Source organism: Hyla sarda, chromosome 1 (genome assembly GCF_029499605.1).
Source record: "Hyla sarda isolate aHylSar1 chromosome 1, aHylSar1.hap1, whole genome shotgun sequence".
Taxonomy (NCBI): Eukaryota; Metazoa; Chordata; class Amphibia; order Anura; family Hylidae; genus Hyla; species Hyla sarda.
Window position 1 is genome coordinate 553,224,032 of NC_079189.1, and position 23,246 is coordinate 553,247,277.

The 23,246-nt window shown below is 42.0% G+C and overlaps 1 protein-coding gene across 1 annotated transcript in view; it reads right to left on the reverse strand.

The window, feature by feature from the left end:
• Window positions 1-3,672, reverse strand: part of ITGA2 (integrin subunit alpha 2) — a 135,071-nt gene extending 131,399 nt beyond the window's left edge. The window contains exon 1 of the mRNA XM_056541896.1: window positions 3,536-3,672. Within this exon, the coding sequence (XP_056397871.1) occupies window positions 3,536-3,578 (43 nt within the window). The 5' untranslated portion in view covers window positions 3,579-3,672. The remainder of the gene's footprint in view (window positions 1-3,535) is intronic.
• Window positions 3,673-23,246: the final 19,574 nt, after the last annotated feature.

Here is a 23,246-nt window from a genome sequence, read left to right on the forward strand (position 1 = left end):
GCTGGAGGCACCCTGGTGGGGAAACACTGTCTTAGTGCAAGTGCAGAACAAACATTGCTCACATGATCCAACAATTATTTGTACTCTAAGGGTATGTTCACACTACAGAGTGTGAACGGAATCTCCGCTCGCTGGATTGGCTCGCTGAACCATTGGCGGACTTCCGCGCAAAGAATGAACATGTTCTTTCTTTGCGCAGAACAATTTCGTCGGCGGAGTTGTCCGCCGCTGAAATTCCGCAATGTGAACGGGTCTCGCGGAGACCCATTCACACTAATGTTAAGTTCACACTGCGGAATTCCACAGGAATTCTGTAGTGTGAACATACCCTAAGGGTGTATTCACACATAGAGTGTCCTATGCATATTTGAAGCTGTGCTCAGTCTTTAAGTTAACATTGTACTCTGCAGCATAAAATCTGTAGCTTTAAATCCTGTGCATCAACTATGCACAAGATACTATACTCGTGAATAGGCTCTTAGATGAGATTTTATCAATGGACATGCATTTGAAAAATTGCGTGTGGAGTGTGCTTTTATCCAGCACTGGAATTGTCATCTGATTTATGCTATTTTTATGTTTTCTGTGCTGGTTTCTCAATTTTTCTTGTTGTGCGCTTCCAGGGGTTGTGAATAGCAGATGTACTTGTTGGCTAGATGTTAGCTGCAAGTCAATACGGATTTATGAAACACCATGCCCACTTGCTGTATATATCTTTGTAGTTTTTTAGCCTTTTTCGGTTAGTGTGCAATGTGATCGCAGCATGTTGGGACTATGGCATTTTTTTTCTAGGAAATATTGGTGTTTCTCTCCCATAGAAGTTTATGGAAGAGGGAAAAAAAAGCCATTAAAAACACAAAGTGGCTTTTTCTCTGGTGTTTTAACTTTTAATTTTTATTTTTAAAGAAAATTTAAAAAAAGGGATGGCCACAGAAACAGGAAAAACTGCAAAAGGAGAAAAAAAATCCAATTTCCACACAAAAGAAAAAATGCAAGGAAAACCACAAAAACGTAGGATAATGCAGTGGCAGTTTTTCACCCATTTTTTTTCTTGGCCTTTTCTTTGGCCCCCAAAAAAGTGGAAACTTAGCTTCACTTTGGCGCAAGATGCACGCTAAGGGTATGTTCACAATTCAGTACTTTTTTAGCATGCCTTTTTAAAGGTAGGGTCACACGTGCCGTACTTTGCTGCACATTTTCCGCAGCTGATTTTGCTGAAAATATGCAGCTGTATTCTGCTGCATATTTTCTGGAAAAATCAGCTGCAGAAAATGTGCAGCAAAATACCGCACGTGTGATCCTACCTTTAAAAAGGCATGCTAAAAAAGAACTGAATTTTTAAGTGACAATTTCACGATAATGTTATCTTTTGCTAAACCATTTTCATTAGAAGCTGACCACTGGGTGGCGCTGTTTTATCAGCATCTGTAAAGGATATCTGTTTTATTGTTACTGTGGAAGAGAAAGCTCAGATATTACTTTCTCTGGCTGACCATTAGACCCTTTGATGTTATATGCAGTTTCACTAAAGGGCTCCAGATGGTTCATAAATGAAGATGAGGGGTCTCATAGATAATGACCTGTAAGGACAAGGGTCTCTGGAAACTCAAGATCAAAGACCCTGTTGACCTCCCATTAAACTGCAGGCAGACAGAACACTGGTGTACAGTAAAGACTGTTCTTTCTACAAAGCAGACTCACATGTAAAAATACTTTATTATCTCACAGAATGCTACTTTTTTTTACAATGTGAAGAATTTCATTAGGGACAATGGTGACAATGTTGCATAGATATAGCAGAACTATTTAGTAAATATGATGATGTTGCGGCTTAAATGACAAAATAAACTCAATGCAATCCAAAACACTACAGCAAGCTACATAGTCAGGGGGCCTCCAGCTGTGGCAAAACTACAACTCCCAGCATGCCCGGACAGCCGAAGGCTGTCCGGGCATGCTGGGAGTTGTAGTTTTGCCACAGCTGGAAGCACTCTACTTGGGAAACACTGATATAGTCGCAAACCAACTTTGACTCTATTTTATCTACATGTTTATACTGTACATGAAGCTGTTCACAGTCATGTTACAACAGGTATAGGATATAAAAAAACATTTACTGCTCAGTTATTTCTGTTGTAGTAGAGCTGAGTTTGTCAAGTGTGGGAGAGTTTGTCATTTGGTACAATATACAGTCATGGTATGATAAAAAAAAAATCTGCACTTTCATACAAGAGATAAATTCAGCTGCAGAAAATCCGCAGCGGATTTTGCTACCATTGACTTCAATGGGTCATCAGAAAATCGGCAATAGAGGCAGTTTTGCAGATCTTCCTTCGGACCCATTGAATTCAATGGTAGAAGATTATCTGCTGCGGATTTTCCGCAGCAAATACGCTGCAGAAATTCAGCAGGTAATCTGCCTGTGTGAGCGTACCCTGAATGATGTAGCAGTGCTGAATTTGTCAACGCAGCAGATCTAGCGTTGTTATTCGCTATCTATCATGTTGTATTAAAGATAATGATGAGAAACTCGTCTCTGCTACATTTTCACGTTAGAAACGGGTGAACAATTGGTAATAGATAGCAATAGGACAATTTTGGAACATAGATCTAGTGGAGCTGAATATGTCATGCGAGACTTTGTTGTTCACACTACTACTATTCTTCATATTATATTTAGACTATATAGGTAGTGTATATATGTGTGTGTGTGTGTGTATATATATATGTATAGCTATATATGTGTCTTTTCTGTGTATTACGTGGAAAAATTTGTGCAGTGTGCATCACTATTGCTGCTGTCAAATACCAGAAACATGAGGTTATTCCAAATATGTATATATGTGTGTGTGTGTATATATATATATATATATATATATATATATATATATATATGACTCAAGTCCTGCAGGAACGTATGGGAACTGAGTTCCTGCACTTTTTCCACAGCAAGACCACCATTCCCATTAGCTGGAGTTATGCAGGACCAACCCTTGAGTGGAAATCTTGGGTGAGTTCCAAAACTTTTTTTTCCCAAGACTTGACCCCTGTACCCCTATATATATATAGGATATATATAAGATACACACACACACACACACACACACACACACACATATATATATATATATATATATATATATATATATATATATATATTATCTACATATATTTATATATATATATATGTATCTTAACATATCTATATATATTTTAACATAATATATAAATATATATATAAATATATATTAACATGATAATATGCATACACACACACACACACACACACACACACATATATATATATATATATATATATATATATATATATATATTAAATGATAATGCAGGTTTACCTGTAGTCCTATGTAGAACCACATTTACACACCACAATGACACCAAAGAATTGCGCCAAATGACAAATCGCAGAATGCTACATGCAGCCAACTCACACCTGCGACTTCTGTACTGTATCAAACTTGTATCCACATTGCAAACTTCCAGTGCATAAGATATCAATAGAAAACAAATTTACCTTGTAGTATCAACAGCAAAGAAATAGAATTTCTTCTGTCCATCTTAAAGCGGAGGAGTATAAACCTGTCACAGCCTCTTATTGTGGATGGCAGCAGCCAAGGAGAAAGTTAATAGCTCAGTCTTCCTAAGTGGCTGGAGATCTTATAGGCAAAAGGCAGCAATGAATAGCCAGGGAGGAGCCAGAGCATTTCACAATGGATACACCATGTCAGCAGTGAATAGCCTCAGCAGCTCCTGCAGTCAGGTTGGCACATGAGTCAGTGGGTGCCAGCTCAGTGCAAACACATAGCACTCCTATAAGATCAGGCGGTACTAGTGAATATTATGTGTGCACCTCTCTGCACAGTGAACACACACAGTCCCTGTAGCATATATCACATTACACTTGGTGCCTTCTGTCCTCACATTTGCCTTCCTGGTCATATTAAACAATTCAGGTTCAGCTCTCGCTTTCTTCTAGACATCCTCTCCTTGATATCCTGTCTTTTTTTTTACTTCCTTCCTTACCATAATATAAATACTGTATTGTCTACTGGTATCACAATGTATCTAAATACTATAGAAATGCCAAAGAAAACATTATCATTTGTATAAGTGAACCCCATAGATACATCACTTATTAGCATGGATAATAAATCTTGCTGTTGGGGTAAGCAGCCATTCTGATGATGATATATATGTAATGTCCCAATACAGGATATACTCCTGTACAGTACAGTGACCCCCCGACCTACGATGGCCTCGACATACGATAATTTCAACACACGATGGCCTCTTAAAGGCCATCGCATGTTAAAGGCAGCATCAACATACGATGCTTTTGTATGCCGGGGCCATCACATGAACGGCTATCCGGTAGCGCTGACTGCTTCAGCTGCCACTGGATAGCCGTTTACGGTGCCCCGTGTGGTCCGCTGACGATCACTTACCTGTCCTCAGAGCTCCGGAGCGTCGTCTTCGGGATCTCCTGCATCGCTGGCGCCCTCCTTCGTCGTCATCACGTCGCCGCGCACACCGTCCCGTCATCCAATAGGAACGGGGTGCATATTGACGTGATGGCGGCGATGGAGAGCGAGGATTCCGGGAAAGCTGAGACGTCTGGAGCGTCAGGGACACCCCGGGGACGCGATGACAGCGATGGAGAGCGACATCCAGGGTAGCAGTGACGAGTGGTGATGGATCCGGAGCGGCGGGGACAGGTGAGTATAACTGCCTATTCACAATCTATACGTGTGAGACAAATTAAAATCTAACACATTGCCCGCCCGCCCAACGTTTCGCCACAAGCTGTGGCTTTATCAAGGGCTAAGAGGCAATTGGCCAGTTGCCTCTTAGCCCTTGATAAAGCCACAGCTTGTGGCGAAACATCCGGCGGGCGGGCAATGTGTTAGATTTTAATTTGTCTCACACATATAGATTGTGGACTGCAGCCACAATCGTATCACTCTTATCAGATAGCATGCAGTGACATGCCAATAATGGAATACGGAATTCTATGTGTGGGGCTATTTTAATCTTGGCTCATTAAACGTTAAATTTTATATTGGGTGGGAAATATAGGGTTCTAGTGATCGCTTAGCGATCAATTGTAAATATATTAAATTAACCCTCCACTCATAGGTCCCCCTCCTGTTTGTACTAACTGCCTATTCTGCCTATTGCACGGATCCCTCAACATATGATGGTTTCAACAAACGATGGTTCATTTGGAACGGATTACCATCATATGTTGAGGGACCCCTATACTTAGGCCCTGTCAGGTTGAGTCCCTCATTGTCCTTAGGGGCTCTCCTGCAGCGTCTCCCCCATAGTAGTAAGTCTAATGTTATTTATAGTGTTGCAAATATAGTGTATAATGGTATGAATAGGTATATAAAGTATAAAGGACCTTTAACCCCTTAAGGACCACAGGTTTTTCCGTTTTCGCACTTTAGTTTTTTCCTCCTCACATTTTAAAAATCATAACCCTTTCAATTTTGCACCTAAAAATCCATATGATGGCTTATTTTTTGCACCACCAATTCTACTTTGCAGTGACATCAGTCATTTTACCCAAAAATCTACGGCAAAACAAAAAAAAAAAACAATTGTGCGACGAAATTGAAGAAAAAACGCCATTTTGTAACTTTTGGGCGCTTCCGTTTCTACGCAGTACATTTTTTGGTAAAAATTACACCTTATATTTATTCTGTAGGTCCATACGATTAAAATGTTATCCTACTTATATAGGTTTGATTTTGTCGTACTTCTGTAAAAATCATAATTACATGCAGAAAAATTTATATGTTAAAAATTTTCATTTTCTGACCTCTATAACTTTTTTATTTTACCGCTTATGGGGCAGTATGAGGGCTCATATTTTGCGCTGTGAGCTGAAGTTTTTAGCGGTACCATTTTTGTATTGATCAGACTTTTTGTTTGCTTTTTATTCATTTTTTCATGATATAAAAAGTGACCAAAAATATGTTATTTAGGACTTTGGAATTTTTTTGCGCGTACCCCATTGACCATGCGGTTTAATTAATGATATATTTTTATAATTCAGACATTTACGCACGCGGCGGTACCACATATGTTTATTTTTATTTACATGTTTTTTTTATGGGAAAAGGGGGGTGATTCAAACTTTTATTAGATTAGATTAAATGACATTTCTTAACTTTTTTTTTTACACTTTTTTTTGCAGTGTTATAGCTCCCATAGGGGGCTATAACACTGCACACACTGATCTTATACCATGTTCACTGCAAAGCCATAGCTTTGCATTGATCAGTGTTATCGGCGGTCAATTGCTCAAGCCTGCATCTCAGGCTTGGAGCAATCAATCGCCGAATGGACACACCGGAGGAAGGTAAGAGGACCTCCACTCGTGTCCCAGCTGATCGGGACATCGCATTTTCACTGCGGTGGTCCCGATCAGCACCACTGAGCAGCCGGGCAGCTTTCGCTTTAGTCTAAAGGGTTAATAGTGCGGCACCACGTTAGCTGCCACATGCTATTAGCCTCGGGACGACCCGATATGACGCGGGGTCACCACGTGACCCCACGATATATCGAGGGAGCCGGCCCAGGACGTAAATATACGTCCTTGGTCGTTAAGGACATTTGGAGGTATCACCTGTTATGTACCCGTATATGCCCGTAATTCCTTACGGACGTTATATAGTGACGGGACATTGTGGCGGAATGTTTCCGCCACGATGTCCCGTCACTGTATAACGTCCGCATTGAATTACGGGCATATACGGGTGCAAACGGGCAGTTACAAAACCCCATAGGCTGCAATGATATTTAGTCGCGGCCGTCAGGGGGTTTGTAACGGCCGGTTTTCCCCGATATAGTGATGGAACTTCTGACGGAAGTTCCTAAACGGAACAATAATATAGTGTGAAAGGAGCCTTAGGCCTAACCTACAGCCACATGCCAGTAAGTCAAGTTGTCTATGTCTGCTGTCACTACCTACAATCAAGTCAAGTCTATAGTCAAGTCTATTATAGTCAGCGTGGCTGTCCTAAAGTCTGTCAAAGTCACTACAAGTTCCAGCAAGCTGCGAGGTCCTTCTGTGTTACTGGCCACCTCTCTGGGATCCTGGCCTAGCTGTAAAGACTATTTCCATCTGTTTACCTCAGTAAAGCTACCGTTAACCCTAACCTGGTCTTGGACTATTATTGCCCTGCCTAACCTTGGGATAGTCGTGCTACCGTTTTAAGCCATGATTTCCATAAAAGAGGATATAAACATTTTTTGTGCAGTATATTAGAAAGGCTAATGTTTAGCCATGATCTAGAACATATAAAAAGTTTTTGAATCTGACAGTGCCTATTTAATGGGGATATCCAATGAAAAGCAACTTATCCTCTGCCTGACTGCTGGGATAACGGGAATGCCGGAGATGACTAAGTGCTGTACTCAGGTATCTCTGGCGCTCCCATAGAAATTAATGGAGCATGTCTTGGCCCTGTTTTGGAGATTACAGGGAGTCCAAGTGGTCAGATGTCCCACAATCAGACACTCATAACCTGTGAATAGGGGATAAGTTGTTTTTCATTACATAGTTACATAGTTACATAGTTAGTACGGTCGAAAAAAGACATATGTCCATCAAGTTCAACCAGGGAATTGAAGGGTAGGGGTGTGGCGCGATATTGGGGAAGGGATGGGATTTTATATTTCTTCATAAGCATTAATGTTATTTTGTTCCAGGAATGTATCTAATCCTGTTTTAAAGCTGTACATTTTTCCTGCTGTGACCAGTTCCTGAGGTAGACTGTTCCATAAGTTCACAGTTCTCATGGTAAAGAAGGCGTGTCGCCCCTTGAGACTAAACTTTTTCTTCTCCAGACGGAGGGAGTGCCCCCTCGTCCTTTGGGGGGGGGGGTTAACCTGGAACAGTTTTTCTCCAAATTTTTTGTATGGGCCATTAATATAATTATATACATTTATCATATCCCCCCTTAAACGTCCCTTCTCAAGACTAAACAATTGTAACTCCTTTAATCGCTCCTCATAGCTAAGATGTTCCATGCCCCATTTTAGTTTAGTCGCGCTTCTCTGCACCCTTTCCAACTCCACAGGGTCCCTTTTATGTACAGGTGACCAAAACTGAACAGCATATTCCAGGTGAGACCGTACCAATGCTTTATAAAGGGGGAGTATTATGTCCCTGTCCCTTGAGTCCATGCCTCTTTTTATACATGACAATATCCTGCCGGCTTTGGAAGCAGCAGCCTGACATTGCATGCTATTCTGTAGTCTGTGATCTACAAGTACACCCAGATCCTTCTCTACCAGTGACTCTGCCAGTTTAACCCCTTCCCGACCTATGACATACCTGTACGTCATGGGTGGCAAGGTGTTCCCGACCCATGACATACAGGTACGTCATGGACATTACTGCCGCTACTCGCGGCATCCCGCAGCGCCCGGAAAGATGGTGGCTATCACTGATAGCCAGCCATCTTACCGTGCGACCACGGGGGGTTTCGTCCCCCACCCCCCCCCCCAGCGATCGCTGCTATCAGCTGGTCAAATCTGACTAGCTGATAGCAGCGGCATCTTCATTGGCAGCAGTGAGATCGCCGTAAAGCGATCTCACTGCTGCCTCTGAGAGTTTCAAAACTGCAACTCCCAGCATGCCCAGACAGCCTTTGGCTTTCTGGGCATGCTGGGAGTTGTAGTTTTGCAACATCTGGAGGTCCACAGTTTGGAGACCACTGTATAATGGTCTCCAATCTGTGCTCTTCCAGATGTTGCAAAACTACAAATCTCAGCATGCTCAGTCTGTCCAGGCATGCTGGGAGTTGTAGTTCTCTAACATCTGGAAGAGCACAGATTGGAGACCATTATACAGTGGTCTCCAAACTGTGGACCTCCAGATGTTGCAAAACTACAACTCCCAGCATGCCCAGACTGCCCAAGCATGCTGGAAGTTGTAGTTCGGCAACATCTGATCCTTCATATATTGCCGAACTACAACTTCCAGCATGCCTTGGCAGTCTGGGCATGCTGGGAGTTGTAGTTTTGCAACAACTGGAGGCACACTAGTTGGGAAACATTGTCCGTTTCCTACCTCAGTGCCTCCAGCTGTTGCAATTGTTGCAAAACTATAACTCCCAGCATGCACTGACAGACCATGCATGCTGGGAGTTGTAGTTTTGCAACAGCTGGAGGCACACTGGTTTGGAAACACTAAGTTTGGTTGCAAAACACTTGAAAGTTTATTACTTAACTTAGTGTTTCCAAACCAGTGTTCCTCCAGCTGTTGCAAAACTACAACTCCCAGCATGCACGGACAGCCAAAGGGCATGCTCGGAGTTTGCAACAGCTGGATGTTTGCCCCCTCCCCCCAATGTGAATGTACAGGGTACACTCACATGGGCGGAGGTTTACAGTGAGTGCTGCAAGTTTGAGATGGCGCAAATTTTGCGCTGCAGCTCAAACTTCCAGCGGCAAACTTGCTGTGAACCTCTGCCCATGTGACTGTACCCTAAAAACACTACACTGACACTAACCTAAAATAAAAAGTAAAAAACACTACATATACACATACCCCTACACAGCCCCCTCCCCCCAAAAAATGAAAAAAATCTGGTACGCTACTGTTTCCAAAACGGAGCCTCCAGCTGTTGCAAAATAATAACTCCCAGTATTGCCGGACAGCCATTGACTGTCCAGGCATGCTGGGAGTTTTGCAACAGCTGGAGGCACCCTGTTTGGGAATCACTGGCGTAGAATACACCTATTTCCCCCCCTATGCAAATCCCTAATTCAGGCCTCAAATGCGCATGGCGCTCTCTCACTTTGGAGCCCTGTCGTATTTCAGGGCAACAGTTTTGAGACACATATGGGGTATCGCCGTACTCAGGAGAAATTGCCTTACAAATTTTGGGGGGCTTTTTCTTCTTTAACCCCTTATGAAAAGGTGAAGTTGGGGTCTACACCTGCATGTTAGTGTAAAAAAATAAATTTTTTACACTGACATGCTGGTGTTGCCCTATACTTTTCATTTTCACAAGAGGTAAAAGGGAAAAAAAGACCCTCTAAATTTGTAATGCAATTTCTCCTGAGTACGGAGATACCCCATATGTGGGCGCAAAGTGCTCTGGGGGCGCACAACAAGGCTCAGAAGGGAGAGTGCACCATGTACATTTGAGGCGATTTGCACAGGGGTGGCTGATTGTTACAGCAGTTCTGACAAACGCAAAACAATAAATATCCACATGTGACCCCATTTTGGAAACTACACCCCTCACGGAATGTAATAAGGGGTGCAGTGAGCATTTACACCCCACTGGTGTATGACAGATTTTTGGAACAGTGGTCTGTGAAAATGAAAAATAAAATTTTTGATTTGCACAGTCCACTGTTTCAAATATCTGTCAAACGCCAGTGGGGTGTAAATGCTCACTGCACCCCTTATTAAATTCCATGAGGGGTATAGTTTCCAAAATGGGGTCACATGTGGGGGGGGTCCACTGTTCTGGCACCATAGGGGCTTCCTAAATGGGACATGCCCCCCAAAAACCCTTTCAGAAAAACTCACTCTCCAAAATCCCATTGTCGCTCCTTCCCTTCTGAGCCCTCTACTGCGCCCGCCGAACACTTGACATACGCATATGAGGTATTTCCTTACTCAAGAGAAATTGGGTTACCAATTTTAGGGTGATTTCTCTCCTTTTACCCCTTGTAAAAATTCAAAAATTGGGTCTACAAGAAAATGCGAGTGTAAAAAATGAAGATTTAGAATTTTCTCCTTCACTTTGCTGCTATTCCTGTGAAACACCTAAAGGGTTAAAACACTTACTGAATGTCATTTTGAATACTTTGGGGGGTGCAGTTTTTATAATGGGGTCATTTATGGGGTATTTCTAATATGAAGATCCTTAAAATCCACTTCCAACCTGAACTGGGCCCTGAAAAATTACGATTTTGAAAATCTTGAGAAAAATTGGAAAATTGCTGCGGAACTTTGAAGCCCTCTGGTGTCTTCCAAAAGTAAAAACACGTCAATTTTTTAATGCAAACACAAAGTAGACATATTGTATATGTGAATCAATATGTAATTTATTTGGAATATCCATTTTCCTTTCAAGCAGAGACTTTCAAAGTTAGAAAAATGCTAAATTTTCAAAATTTTCATGAAATTTTTAGATTTTTTACCAAGAAAGGATACAAATATCAGTGAAATTTTACCGATAACATAAAGTAGAATATGTCACGAAAAAACAATCTCGGAATCAGAATGATAAGTAAAAGCATTCCAAAGTTATTAATGTTTAAAGTGACAGTGGTCAGATTTTCAAAAAATGCCCAGGTCATGAAGGTGAAAATGGGCTGGGTCATGAACGGGTTAATCCCCCCTAAGACATACGATGCATGCATGTTCTTAGTACCCAGATGCATAACTTTACATTTATCCACATTGAACCTCATTTGCCAAGTGGATGCCCAGACACTTAGTCTATCCAAGTCATCTTGTAACTTATGCACATCCTCTATAGACTGTACTGTGCTACAAAGCTTGGTGTCATCTGCAAAGATAGAAACAGAGCTGTTAATACCATCCTCTATATCATTGATAAATAAATTAAACAACAGCGGGCCCAGTACTGAACCTTGGGGTACACCACTAATTACCAGGGACCAATCAGAGTACGAATCATTGACCACCACTCTCTGGGTACGATCCATGAGCCAGTGTTCAATCCAGTTACAAACTAAAATTTCCAAACCCAAAGACCTTAACTTACCTGTCAGACGTCTGTGAGGGACAGTATCAAACGCTTTGGCAAAATCCAGAAACACTATATCCACAGCCATTCCTCTGTCAAGGCTTCTACTCACCTCTTCATAAAAGCAAATTAGATTGGTTTGACAACTTCTATCCTTAGTAAACCCATGCTGGCTATCACTTATAATACAATTATCCCCTATGTATTCCTGTATGTAATCCCTTATAAGTCCTTCAAACAATTTACCTACAATGCACGTTAAACTTACCGGTCTATAGTTTCCTGGGGAAGACCTACAGCCCTTTTTGAAGATTGGCACCACATTTGCCTTGCGCCAGTCCCTTGGCACAATACCAGACACCAGAGAATCTCTAAATATCATGAACAAGGGTACAGATATTACTGAACTTACCTCTCTAAGAACTCTTGGGTGTAGTCCATCCGGCCCTGGAGATTTGCTTACATTTATATTACTTAACTTACCTTGTACCATCTCTACATTAAGCCAGTTCAGTACATTACATGATGTGTTACCAGCACTGACCTGTCCAATGTCATTGGACAACCCATTTAAAGTGGACCTGTCAGCAGTCTTTTGATATTTCAAAATATTGTTTAGATTTGCTCTACATAAAGTGGCGGGTTATCAGAATTTCCTGTTATTGGATGCCAGATTAAAGGGGACCTGTCAGCAGATTTTTAGGGTATAAAGTAAGGACATGGCTGTATCGGCCTTTAGATCCTGAATTTGTTGGTACCTTTTATTGGTTACTTTGCCCCTTCAGCACTGAGATATCACAGTCTTAAAAGATGTGCAAATTAGGCTATGGCTCCCACTGGGTGCTCTCCTAGAGCCCAGCACAATTCAGCCCCTTCACCAGTAAGTCACTTCCCTCTATGCGCTACTTACCTCCTGAACCCCATTTATTGACAAGGTAGTGACTTATAGGTGAAGGGGGCAAACTGGGCTTTAGCAGCCGAGGGGAATGCCCAGTGGCATTTATAGCCTAATTTGAACATCTTTTAAAACTCTGATATCTCAGTAGTGATGAGCAGCAGGGGCCAGATTCGACTTTGCGACATTTTGCAAATATATTGACGATTATTCATATTCGTGCTCAACACTATATCTCAGTACGGGATGGGGTCCATTTACTAATGGAGGGTATTGAGGGTTCAGGGTAAAAGGACAAAAAAACCAAGGCCTTAACCCCTTCCCGACCTATGACATACCTGTACGTCATGGGTGGCAAGGTGTTCCCGACCCATGACATACAGGTACGTCATGGACATTACTGCCGCTACTCGCGGCATCCCGCAGCGCCCGGAAAGATGGTGGCTATCACTGATAGCCAGCCATCTTACCGTGCGACCACGGGGGGTTTCGTCCCCCACCCCCCCCCCCCAGCGATCGCTGCTATCAGCTGGTCAAATCTGACTAGCTGATAGCAGCGTTTCCCTATGAAAATACTTAGCAGCGCGGTGTGTGAGTCCCGATCACGAGGATCGGGACACACACCGCTCTGCTAAGTGTCCCTGACCCGTCCCCCGGCGTCACTTACCCGTCGGAGCGGTGTCCCGAGCGGTCCCGGCGTCCTCCATGCGGTCCCGGCTGCGCTGCGTCCCGGAGGTGAGTTTCCGGCAGCAGTGCGGCATCTTCATTGGCAGCAGTGAGATCGCCGTAAAGCGATCTCACTGCTGCCTCTGAGAGTTTCAGAACTGCAACTCCCAGCATGCCCAGACAGCCTTTGGCTTTCTGGGCATGCTGGGAGTTGAAGTTTTGCAACATCTGGAGGTCCACAGTTTGGAGACCACTGTATAATGGTCTCCAATCTGTGCTCTTCCAGATGTTGCAAAACTACAAATCTCAGCATGCTCAGTCTGTCCAGGCATGCTGGGAGTTGTAGTTCTCTAACATCTGGAAGAGCACAGATTGGAGACCATTATACAGTGGTCTCCAAACTGTGGACCTCCAGATGTTGCAAAACTACAACTCCCAGCATGCCCAGACTGCCCAAGCATGCTGGAAGTTGTAGTTCGGCAACATCTGATCCTTCAGATATTGCCGAACTACAACTTCCAGCATGCCTTGGCAGTCTGGGCATGCTGGGAGTTGTAGTTTTGCAACAACTGGAGTCACACTAGTTGGGAAACATTGTCCGTTTCCTACCTCAGTGCCTCCAGCTGTTGCAATTGTTGCAAAACTATAACTCCCAGCATGCACTGACAGACCATGCATGCTGGGAGTTGTAGTTTTGCAACAGCTGGAGGCACACTGGTTTGGAAACACTAAGTTTGGTTGCAAAACACTTGAAAGTTTATTACTTAACTTAGTGTCTCCAAACCAGTGTTCCTCCAGCTGTTGCAAAACTACAACTCCCAGCATGCACGGACAGCCAAAGGGCATGCTCGGAGTTTGCAACAGCTGGATGTTTGCCCCCTCCCCCCAATGTGAATGTACAGGGTACACTCACATGGGCGGAGGTTTACAGTGAGTGCTGCAAGTTTGAGATGGCGCAAATTTTGCGCTGCAGCTCAAACTTCCAGCGGCAAACTTACTGTGAACCTCTGCCCATGTAACTGTACCCTAAAAACACTACACTACACTGACACTAACCTAAAATAAAAAGTAAAAAACACTACATATACACATACCCCTACACAGCCCCCCCTCCCCAAAAAATGAAAAACGTGTGGTACGCTACTGTTTCCAAAACGGAGCCTCCAGCTGTTGCAAAATAATAACTCCCAGTATTGCCGGACAGCCATTGACTGTCCAGGCATGCTGGGAGTTTTGCAACAGCTGGAGGCACCCTGTTTGGGAATCACTGGCATAGAATACCCCTATGTCCACCCCTATGCAAATCCCTAATTCAGGCCTCAAATGCGCATGGCGCTCTCTCACTTTGGAGCCCTGTCGTATTTCAGGGCAACAGTTTTGGGACACATATGGGGCATCGCCGTACTCGGGAGAAATTGCCTTACAAATTTTGGGGGGCTTTTTCTTCTTTAACCCCTTATGAAAAGGTGAAGTTGGGGTCTACACCAGCATGTTAGTGTAAAAAAATAAATTTTTTACACTGACATGCTGGTGTTGCCCTATACTTTTCATTTTCACAAGAGGTAAAAGGGAAAAAAGACCCTCTAAATTTGTAACGCAATTTCTCCTGAGTACGGAGATACCCCACATGTTGGCGCAAAGTGCTCTGGGGGCGCACAACAAGGCCCAGAAGGGAGAGTGCACCATGTACATTTGAGGCGATTTGCACAGGGGTGGCTGATTGTTACAGCAGTTCTGACAAACGCAAAACAATAAATATCCACATGTGACCCCATTTTGGAAACTACACCCCTCACGGAATGTAATAAGGGGTGCAGTGAGCATTTACACCCCACTGGTGTATGACAGATTTTTGGAACAGTGGTCTGTGAAAATGAAAAATCAAATTTTTGATTTGCACAGTCCACTGTTTCAAATATCTGTTAAACGCCAGTGGGGTGTAAATGCTCACTGCACCCCTTATTAAATTCCATGAGGGGTATAGTTTCCAAAATGGGGTCACATGTGGGGGGGGTCCACTGTTCTGGTACCATAGGGGCTTCCTAAATGGGACATGCCCCCCAAAAACCCTTCCAGAAAAACTCACTCTCCAAAATCCCATTGTCGCTCCTTCCCTTCTGAGCCCTCTACTGCGCCCGCCGAACACTTTACATACGCATATGAGGTATTTCCTTACTCAAGAGAAATTGGGTTACCAATTTTAGGGTGATTTCTCTCCTTTTACCCCTTGTAAAAATTCTAAAATTGGGTCTACAAGAAAATGCGAGTGTAAAAAATGAAGATTTAGAATTTTCTCCTTCACTTTGCTGCTATTCCTATGAAACACCTAAAGGGTTAAAACACTTACTGAATGTCATTTTGAATACTTTGGCGGGTGCAGTTTTTATAATGGGGTCATTTATGGGGTATTTCTAATATGAAGATTCTTAAAATCCACTTCCAACCTGAACTGGGCCCTGAAAAATTACGATTTTGAAAATCTTGAGAAAATTGGAAAATTGCTGCGGAACTTTGAAGCCCTCTGGTGTCTTCCAAAAGTAAAAACTTGTCAATTTTTTAATGCAAACACAAAGTAGACATATTGTATATGTGAATCAATATGTAATTTATTTGGAATATCCATTTTCCTTTCAAGCAGAGACTTTCAAAGTTAGAAAAATGCTAAATTTTCAAAATTTTCATGAAGTTTTTAGATTTTTTACCAAGAAAGGATACAAATATCAGTGAAATTTTACCGATAACATAAAGTAGAATATGTCACGAAAAAACAATCTCGGAATCAGAATGATAAGTAAAAGCATTCCAAAGTTATTAATGGTTAAAGTTACAGTGGTCAGATTTTCAAAAAATGCCCAGGTCATGAAGGTGAAAATGGGCTGGGTCATGAAGGGGTTAAAGGGGTATTCCAGGCAAAAACTTTTTTTTATATATCAACTGGCTCCGGAAAGTTAAACAGATTTGTAAATTACTTCTATTAAAAAATCTTAATCCTTCCAATAGTTATTAGCTTCTGAAGTTTTCTGTCTAACTGCTCAATGATGATGTCACGTCACGGGAGTTATACATGATGGGAGAATATCCCTTGCATGATGGGAGAATATCCCCATAGGAGCTGGACAGCTCCCGGGACGTGAGTCATCAGAAAGCAGTTAGACAGAAAACAGCAACTCAACTTCAGAAGCTATTGGAAGGATTAAGATTTTTTAAATAGAAGTAATTTACAAATCTGTTTAACTTTCCGGAGACAGTTGATATATATAAAAAAAAAAGTTTTTGCCTGGAATACCCCTTTAATTTATACCCTAAAACTGCTGACAGGTCCACTTTAATCTGGAATCCAGTAACTGGAAATTCTAATAATCCACCACTTGTATATAGAACAAAACACTAACATTTTCCACAATATCATAAGACTATAAATAGGAAACTGAATAAAAATAACCACTTATAAGACTATTCTGATTACAGTGAGATGAATATGAGACAGATATTAAATATTTTACCAGCCTTCAGCCTGTACAGTTCTTACTATGTGTGAATTATGATCTGTTCTTCATGTCTGTGTTTATGAGAACAATTCATGTATTTGTTGATAATTAATAGTTATTGCTTACTTTCATGTTATATGTTCTGTACTTTAAGGGGGAGATTTATCAAAACCTGTGCAGAGGAAAAGTTGCCCAGTTGCCCATAGCAACCAATCAGCTCTCTTCTTTCATTTTTAACAAGGTCTCTGCAAAATGAAATAAGAAATCTGATTGGTTGCTATGGGCAACTGGGCAACTTCTCCTTTGCACAGGTTTTGATAAATCTCCCCTTAAGTATTTATTTTTATTTATTTATTTATTTATATATATAGTGCCTACAGATTCCGCAGCGCTTACAATTATGGGGTACAAACAAAGACAAGTATCAGACATAAAATTACACAATAACTATTCAAACAAGAGGTGTGGGGATATATTGAGGATATGTTGGGGATATGTTGAAGATATGTTGGGGATATGTTGGGGGTATGTTGGGGATATGTTGAGGATATGTTGGGGATATGATGAGGATATGTTGGGGATATGTTGGGGATATGTTGGGGATATGTTGGGGATATGTTGAGGATATGTTGGGGATATATTGAGGATATGTTGAGGATATGTTGGGGATATGTTGGGGATATGTTGGGGATATGTTGAGGATATGTTGAGGATATGTTGGGGATATGTTGGGGATATGTTGGGGATATGTTGGGGATATGTTGGGGATATGTTAGGGATATGTTGAGGATATGTTGGGGATATGTTGGGGATATGTTGAGGATATGTTGAGGCCAATTAGAGACTGTTGTAGGCCTGTCTGAAGAGATGTGTTTTTAGGCCACGTTTGAAACTATGGATGTTGTTGTTGAGTCTGAGGGATTGAGGGATAGCATTCCTGAGAACCGGTGCAGCACAAGTAAAGTCTTGGAGACGGGAGTGAGAAGTTCGGATTATAGAAGATGTTAGTGTGAGATCATTATCAGATCGGAGAGAACGTGTAGGATGGTAGACAGAGATGAGAGAGGAGATGTAGGGAGGTGCAGCATTGTGGAGAGCTTTGTGTGTGAGACTGAGGATTTTGTACTGTATTCTGGACTGAATTGGTAACCAGTGTAGTGACTGGCACAGGAAGGAGGAGTCGGTGTAGCGGCTGGAGAGGAAGATGAGTCTGGCTGCAGCATTAAGGATGGACTGGAGAGGAGAGAGTTTGTACTGGGTTAGTGTAAGTAGCAACTAACCCAGTATCCTGTCCTCTTGTGATAGCTTTTGGTGTAGCAGTAACTAATATTCTTATGACTTAATGTTTGTCAACTGGAGCAGAAGACATAATGGTGAAGATATGGAAAGAGAAAGTGAAAGTATGCAAATTCCACCAAAATGATCAAAACAGTTCTCATAGAATTGTAAGGTCACGTTTTTTGTTGTTGTTTAAGGTCACGATAACCAGGCATATTAGGCATATTTCTTTCTTTTTATGTATATTCAATTGCCCTCTCTGATCCCCCCCCCCCTCCGCTGCCATTTCTATCCCCTTCTGATTCCTCTGTGCCATTACGCGATGCAACATGTATGGGCATGTGCGTAGCTTCCTGTGATGTCATGCACATATAATTAATTATGCAAATTACCATGGGATTTTTTGGAAAAAAGGTGGTAACCCTATGTGTGCAAGGGCAGTGTATGCGTGTATTGTAGGCTGAGTATGTGTATGTGGGGGCTGTGTATGTGTATATGGGGGCTGTGTATATGTATATGGGGGCTGTGTATGTATATATGAGGGTTGTGTATGTGTATATGGGGGCTGTGTATATGGGGCTCTGCATGTGTATATGGGGGCTGTGTATATGTATATGGGGGCTGTGTATATGTATATGGGGGCTGCATATGTGTATATGAGGGTTGTGTATATGTATATGGGGGCTCTGTATGTGTATATTGGGGCTGTGTATGTGTATATGGGGATTGTGTATGTGTATATGGGGGCTGTGTATATGGGGGCTGTGTATGTGTATATTGAGGCTGTGTATATGGGGGCTGTGTATGTGTATATGGGGGCTGTGTATATGGGGGCTGTGTATGTATATATGGGGGCTGTGTATATGGCGGCTGTGTGTGTATATGGGGGCTGTGTGTATATATGGGAGCTGTGTATATATGTGGGGCTGTGTATATGTGTGGGGGGATGTGTATAGGGGCTGTGTATATGGGGGCTGTGTGTATGTATATGGGGGCTGTGTATATGGGGTCTGTGTATGTGTATATGAGGGTTGTGTATATGTATATGGGGGCTGTGTATGTGTATATGGGGGCTGTGTATGTGTATATGGGGGCTGTGTATGTGTATATGGGGGCTGTGTATATGGGGGCTGTGTATGTGTATATGGGGGCTGTGTATATGGGGGCTGTGTATGTATACATATGGGGGCTGTGTGTGTGTATATGGGGGCTGTGTGTATATATGAGAGCTGTGTATATGTGTGGGGCTGTGTATATGTGTGGGGGGATGTGTATAGGGGCTGTGTATATGGGGGCTGTGTGTATGTATATGGGGGCTGTGTATATGGGGGCTGTGTATGTGGGGGGGGGGGGTGGAGGAGGTGTCTCTGGGGGCAGACTCAGGGACAGGCCACTAGGGGGAAGGGGGCCCAGGCCTTAACCTGTGTAAGACGCCCCAACATCTCTGATGGCAGCCCTGTCCATAAGAGTATACACAAATATATACTAAGCAGCACACTATCCTATCTGAATGAGAAGCATGGTCCCTAGCTGCTAACTATAGACTGTAATAACAGAGCAACATGAAAACACATCACTATGCATAAAGATGAAAAAACTACAACATCAGGTAATAATGTACACACCAGCGATGCGACCATAAACTAGAATGAAGGAAGATGCACTAGCCGTGTGCCACCTCTAGATGAGCTTGCTGTAAAATGAGAGAGATGGAAAGAAGATGGCTGCTATACTAGCTGATGATGTCACCAGAGTTCATAGGTGCAAGCTATGGTGACTAAACTGGGACACACTTGTTCTAAGATATATGTAAATGCCAATAGATGGTGCTGGTACAACATAAACAGTATATTACACATTATGAATACAATCATGTGATTTTCATGGCACAAAAAAATGTTGACAGGGGCACTATAGCAAAGGGCAAAAGAGGCATACAGCCTGTAGCAGGAGGGGTCCAGTGCCCTTTACAGCTACTGCCCTACAAAATCTCCTCCTCTATTCCGTTAAGCTGTGCCAGACTTCCCCATCTGCCCTAACTAATGGATCTGGTCTGGAAAACACCTAGGTCATCCAGATACTAAGATTTCCTCAGTGCAGGATGGTGTTACTGATCTTTTTTGCCTCACACACAACCCCCCCCCCCCCCCCCTGCACTTTTAGAGGAAACAGCTGATCACAGGTTACAGGCTGTATAACCAAGCAGTGCTTCTTCTTAGTGCAGGGGAAGCTTTATCACATTACCCTGTCCATGTTTACACTGCCTTACCAGCCACACAATTGTGGTGTCTAGCATCTCCAAATTAGTCAGGAAGATAATTGGGGTTCCACCTCCCAAAAGTGGATTGGTGGCAGGTCTATTCGGTCCTTGACCGTGTTCACCTATCTGCTGAGTCTCATAGCAGTGGTGTACCCTACCTATATGGTAGGCCCCCTAGATGGTAAGAGTGCTCCACACAGTAAAAGTGCCAGCTTTTGTCTTTAACATAATCATCATGCACAAACAGTTACAATGTTCTTTTTAGTGCCCCCAAAGAGTAATAGGGCTCTGTTTAGGGCAAAAACAGTAATAGTGTAATAGTATCCTACACAGCAATGGTGACTCCCTTTGTGCAGTACAGTAAATAAGTTATGCATTTTTCCCCTAGAAAGTAATAACTCAACCTGTGCACCCCTAGAAAATCATAAATCCTTATGTGTATTGTTGGCCACAGACCTAATGCAACCGGTGGTCTACAAGATAGAGTGGCAGGGCAGTTTGCCTAAGGCTTCCTGCTCTACTGGATCCTGTGTATTTCATTGGTTTCTCGGACTCTGGGCACCAAATTTACCCACCATTTTGATTTAATTTTATATTTATATTTTCTAAAGTTAGGATTATTGTTTATTTTTTGCAGAAGGATTCATAAGCACCAGGAGAGGAAGCCTACATAATGCCCTCAGTATGGGCTAGTACACACTTATGGACCCATATGATCCATCAAATGCTGTCACCCCTCCCATAAGGACAGATCATCTCTGTCACTTTCCCTGACAGGCTTCACTTAACAAATAATGGCCCATCACAGGGAGGAAATGTCTGTCTCCAAATGTCACAATCGTTCCTTTCTGAAGAAAATTCCTGTCCCATGAGTCTTCCAGGAACACATATGTGAATTAATTGTTGACGCTGTGACCACTTTACTGCAAAAAGAAAAAGCAGGAAATATCAACATTAGGACTAAGTTTGAATAGAAATATTTTCTTGATGCTTTACAGTGAATTATTATTAACAAGACTTATAAACAACATGAATACACTCCATGTTTCTGCAGTTTACACCGTGTCACATGTTGTTCAGATCATTTCATCAACTAAAAGATACATAAACTTTAGAGTTTTCAGAAGTAGATACGGTTTAATGGCTAATTGGAGTCACTTAGCCATTAAACGGTATCTACTACTGAGAACTTTAAAGTTTATGTATCATTTGTTACTGTCAAGCATCCCATGGCAATAACTTTTTTTTTATTTTTTTTACTTTTTGATTTGCAAACTCTGGTTTTATTGAGGTTTTCTTAAAAAAAGAAAAAAAAAACAAGTTAAAAAATGATGGCTGTGACTGCAGCATGTAAATGTGCCTCAAAGGTGCCAAAATCTACCATGAAAGGAGATATATAATGAACAGAGATATATCATGACCCCCACACAAAGCAGTGGCTGACATGTCCCCTCTGTATATCTCCATGGGAGAGCTGTTCGGCTATCTTTGGCTCTCCCCTAGAGATACAGTACAAATAACAAAAAAGGGCAAGATGGCACTCACCATAACATCAGTTAAAATTAATTTTCAGTCCCAGTACGAGGATGCATACAATGGCCGACTGGCCGTTTCACGCTATGTCCAGTGCTTAATCTTGAACTATCAGGTCAAGATTAAGTGCTGGATATAGCGTGAAATGGCCCATCGGCTATTGTATGCATCCTTGTACCGAGACTGAATTTATTTTTTAACTGCTGTTATGGTAAGTGCTATCTAGCCCTCTTATGTTATTTGTACTGTATCTTCATACTATGATAGAGCACCGCTGAATCGGCAGGGGGAAGCAAGAAGTATGATACATGGGGCACTGCTGGCAGTGCTATCTCTATTTTCTACTATCTCCCATAGAGATATATTGAGGGGACGTGTCAGCTGTTGTTTCATGCAGGGATCGACACACTTTGTTCCCAATTAGACCCAGGGAGGAAACGATACTTATTTTGATCCATATGATGGCTTATTTTTTGCGCCACCAATTTTACTTTGTAATGACATCAGTCATTTTACCCAAAAATCTACGGCAAAACGGAAAAAAAATCATTGTGAGACAAAATTTTAAAAAATGCCATTTTGTAAATTTTGGGGGCTTCTGTTTCTACACCGTACAATTTTAAGTAAAAATGATACCTTCTCTTTATTCTGTAGGTCCATACTATTAAATTGATACCCTACTTTCATAGGTTTGATTTTGTCGTACTTCTGAAAAAAATCATAACTACATGCAGGAAAATGTACACATTTAAAATTGTCATTTTCTGACCCCTATAACTTTTTTTTTTTTCCGCGTATGGGGTGCTATGAGAGCTCATTTTTTGCACCATGATCTGAAGTTTTTAGTGGTACCATGTTTGTATTGATCAGACTTTTTTATCGCTTTTTATTCATTTTTTCATTATATAAAAAGTGACCCAAAATACGCTATCTTGGACTTTGGAATTTTTTTGCGCGTACGCCATTGACCGTGAGGTTTAATTAACAATATATTTTTATAACTCGTACATTTCCGCACTACCACATATGTTTATTTTTCTTTTCTTTTTTTTTTTTTTAAATGGGAAAAGGGGGGTGATTCAAACTTTTATTAGGGGAGGTGTTAAATGATCTTTATTCACTTTTTTTTTTTCACTTTTTTTTTTGCAGTGTTATAGTTCCCATAGGGGGCTATAACACTGCACACACTGATCTTTTACATTGATCACTGGTTTTTAATAGGAAACCATTGATCAATGATTCTGCCGCTTGACTGCTAATGCCTGGATCTCAGGCACTGTGCAGTCATTCGGCGATCGGACACCAGGAGGCAAGGTAAGGGACCCTCCTGCTGTGTCTCAGCTGTTCGGGATGCAGCG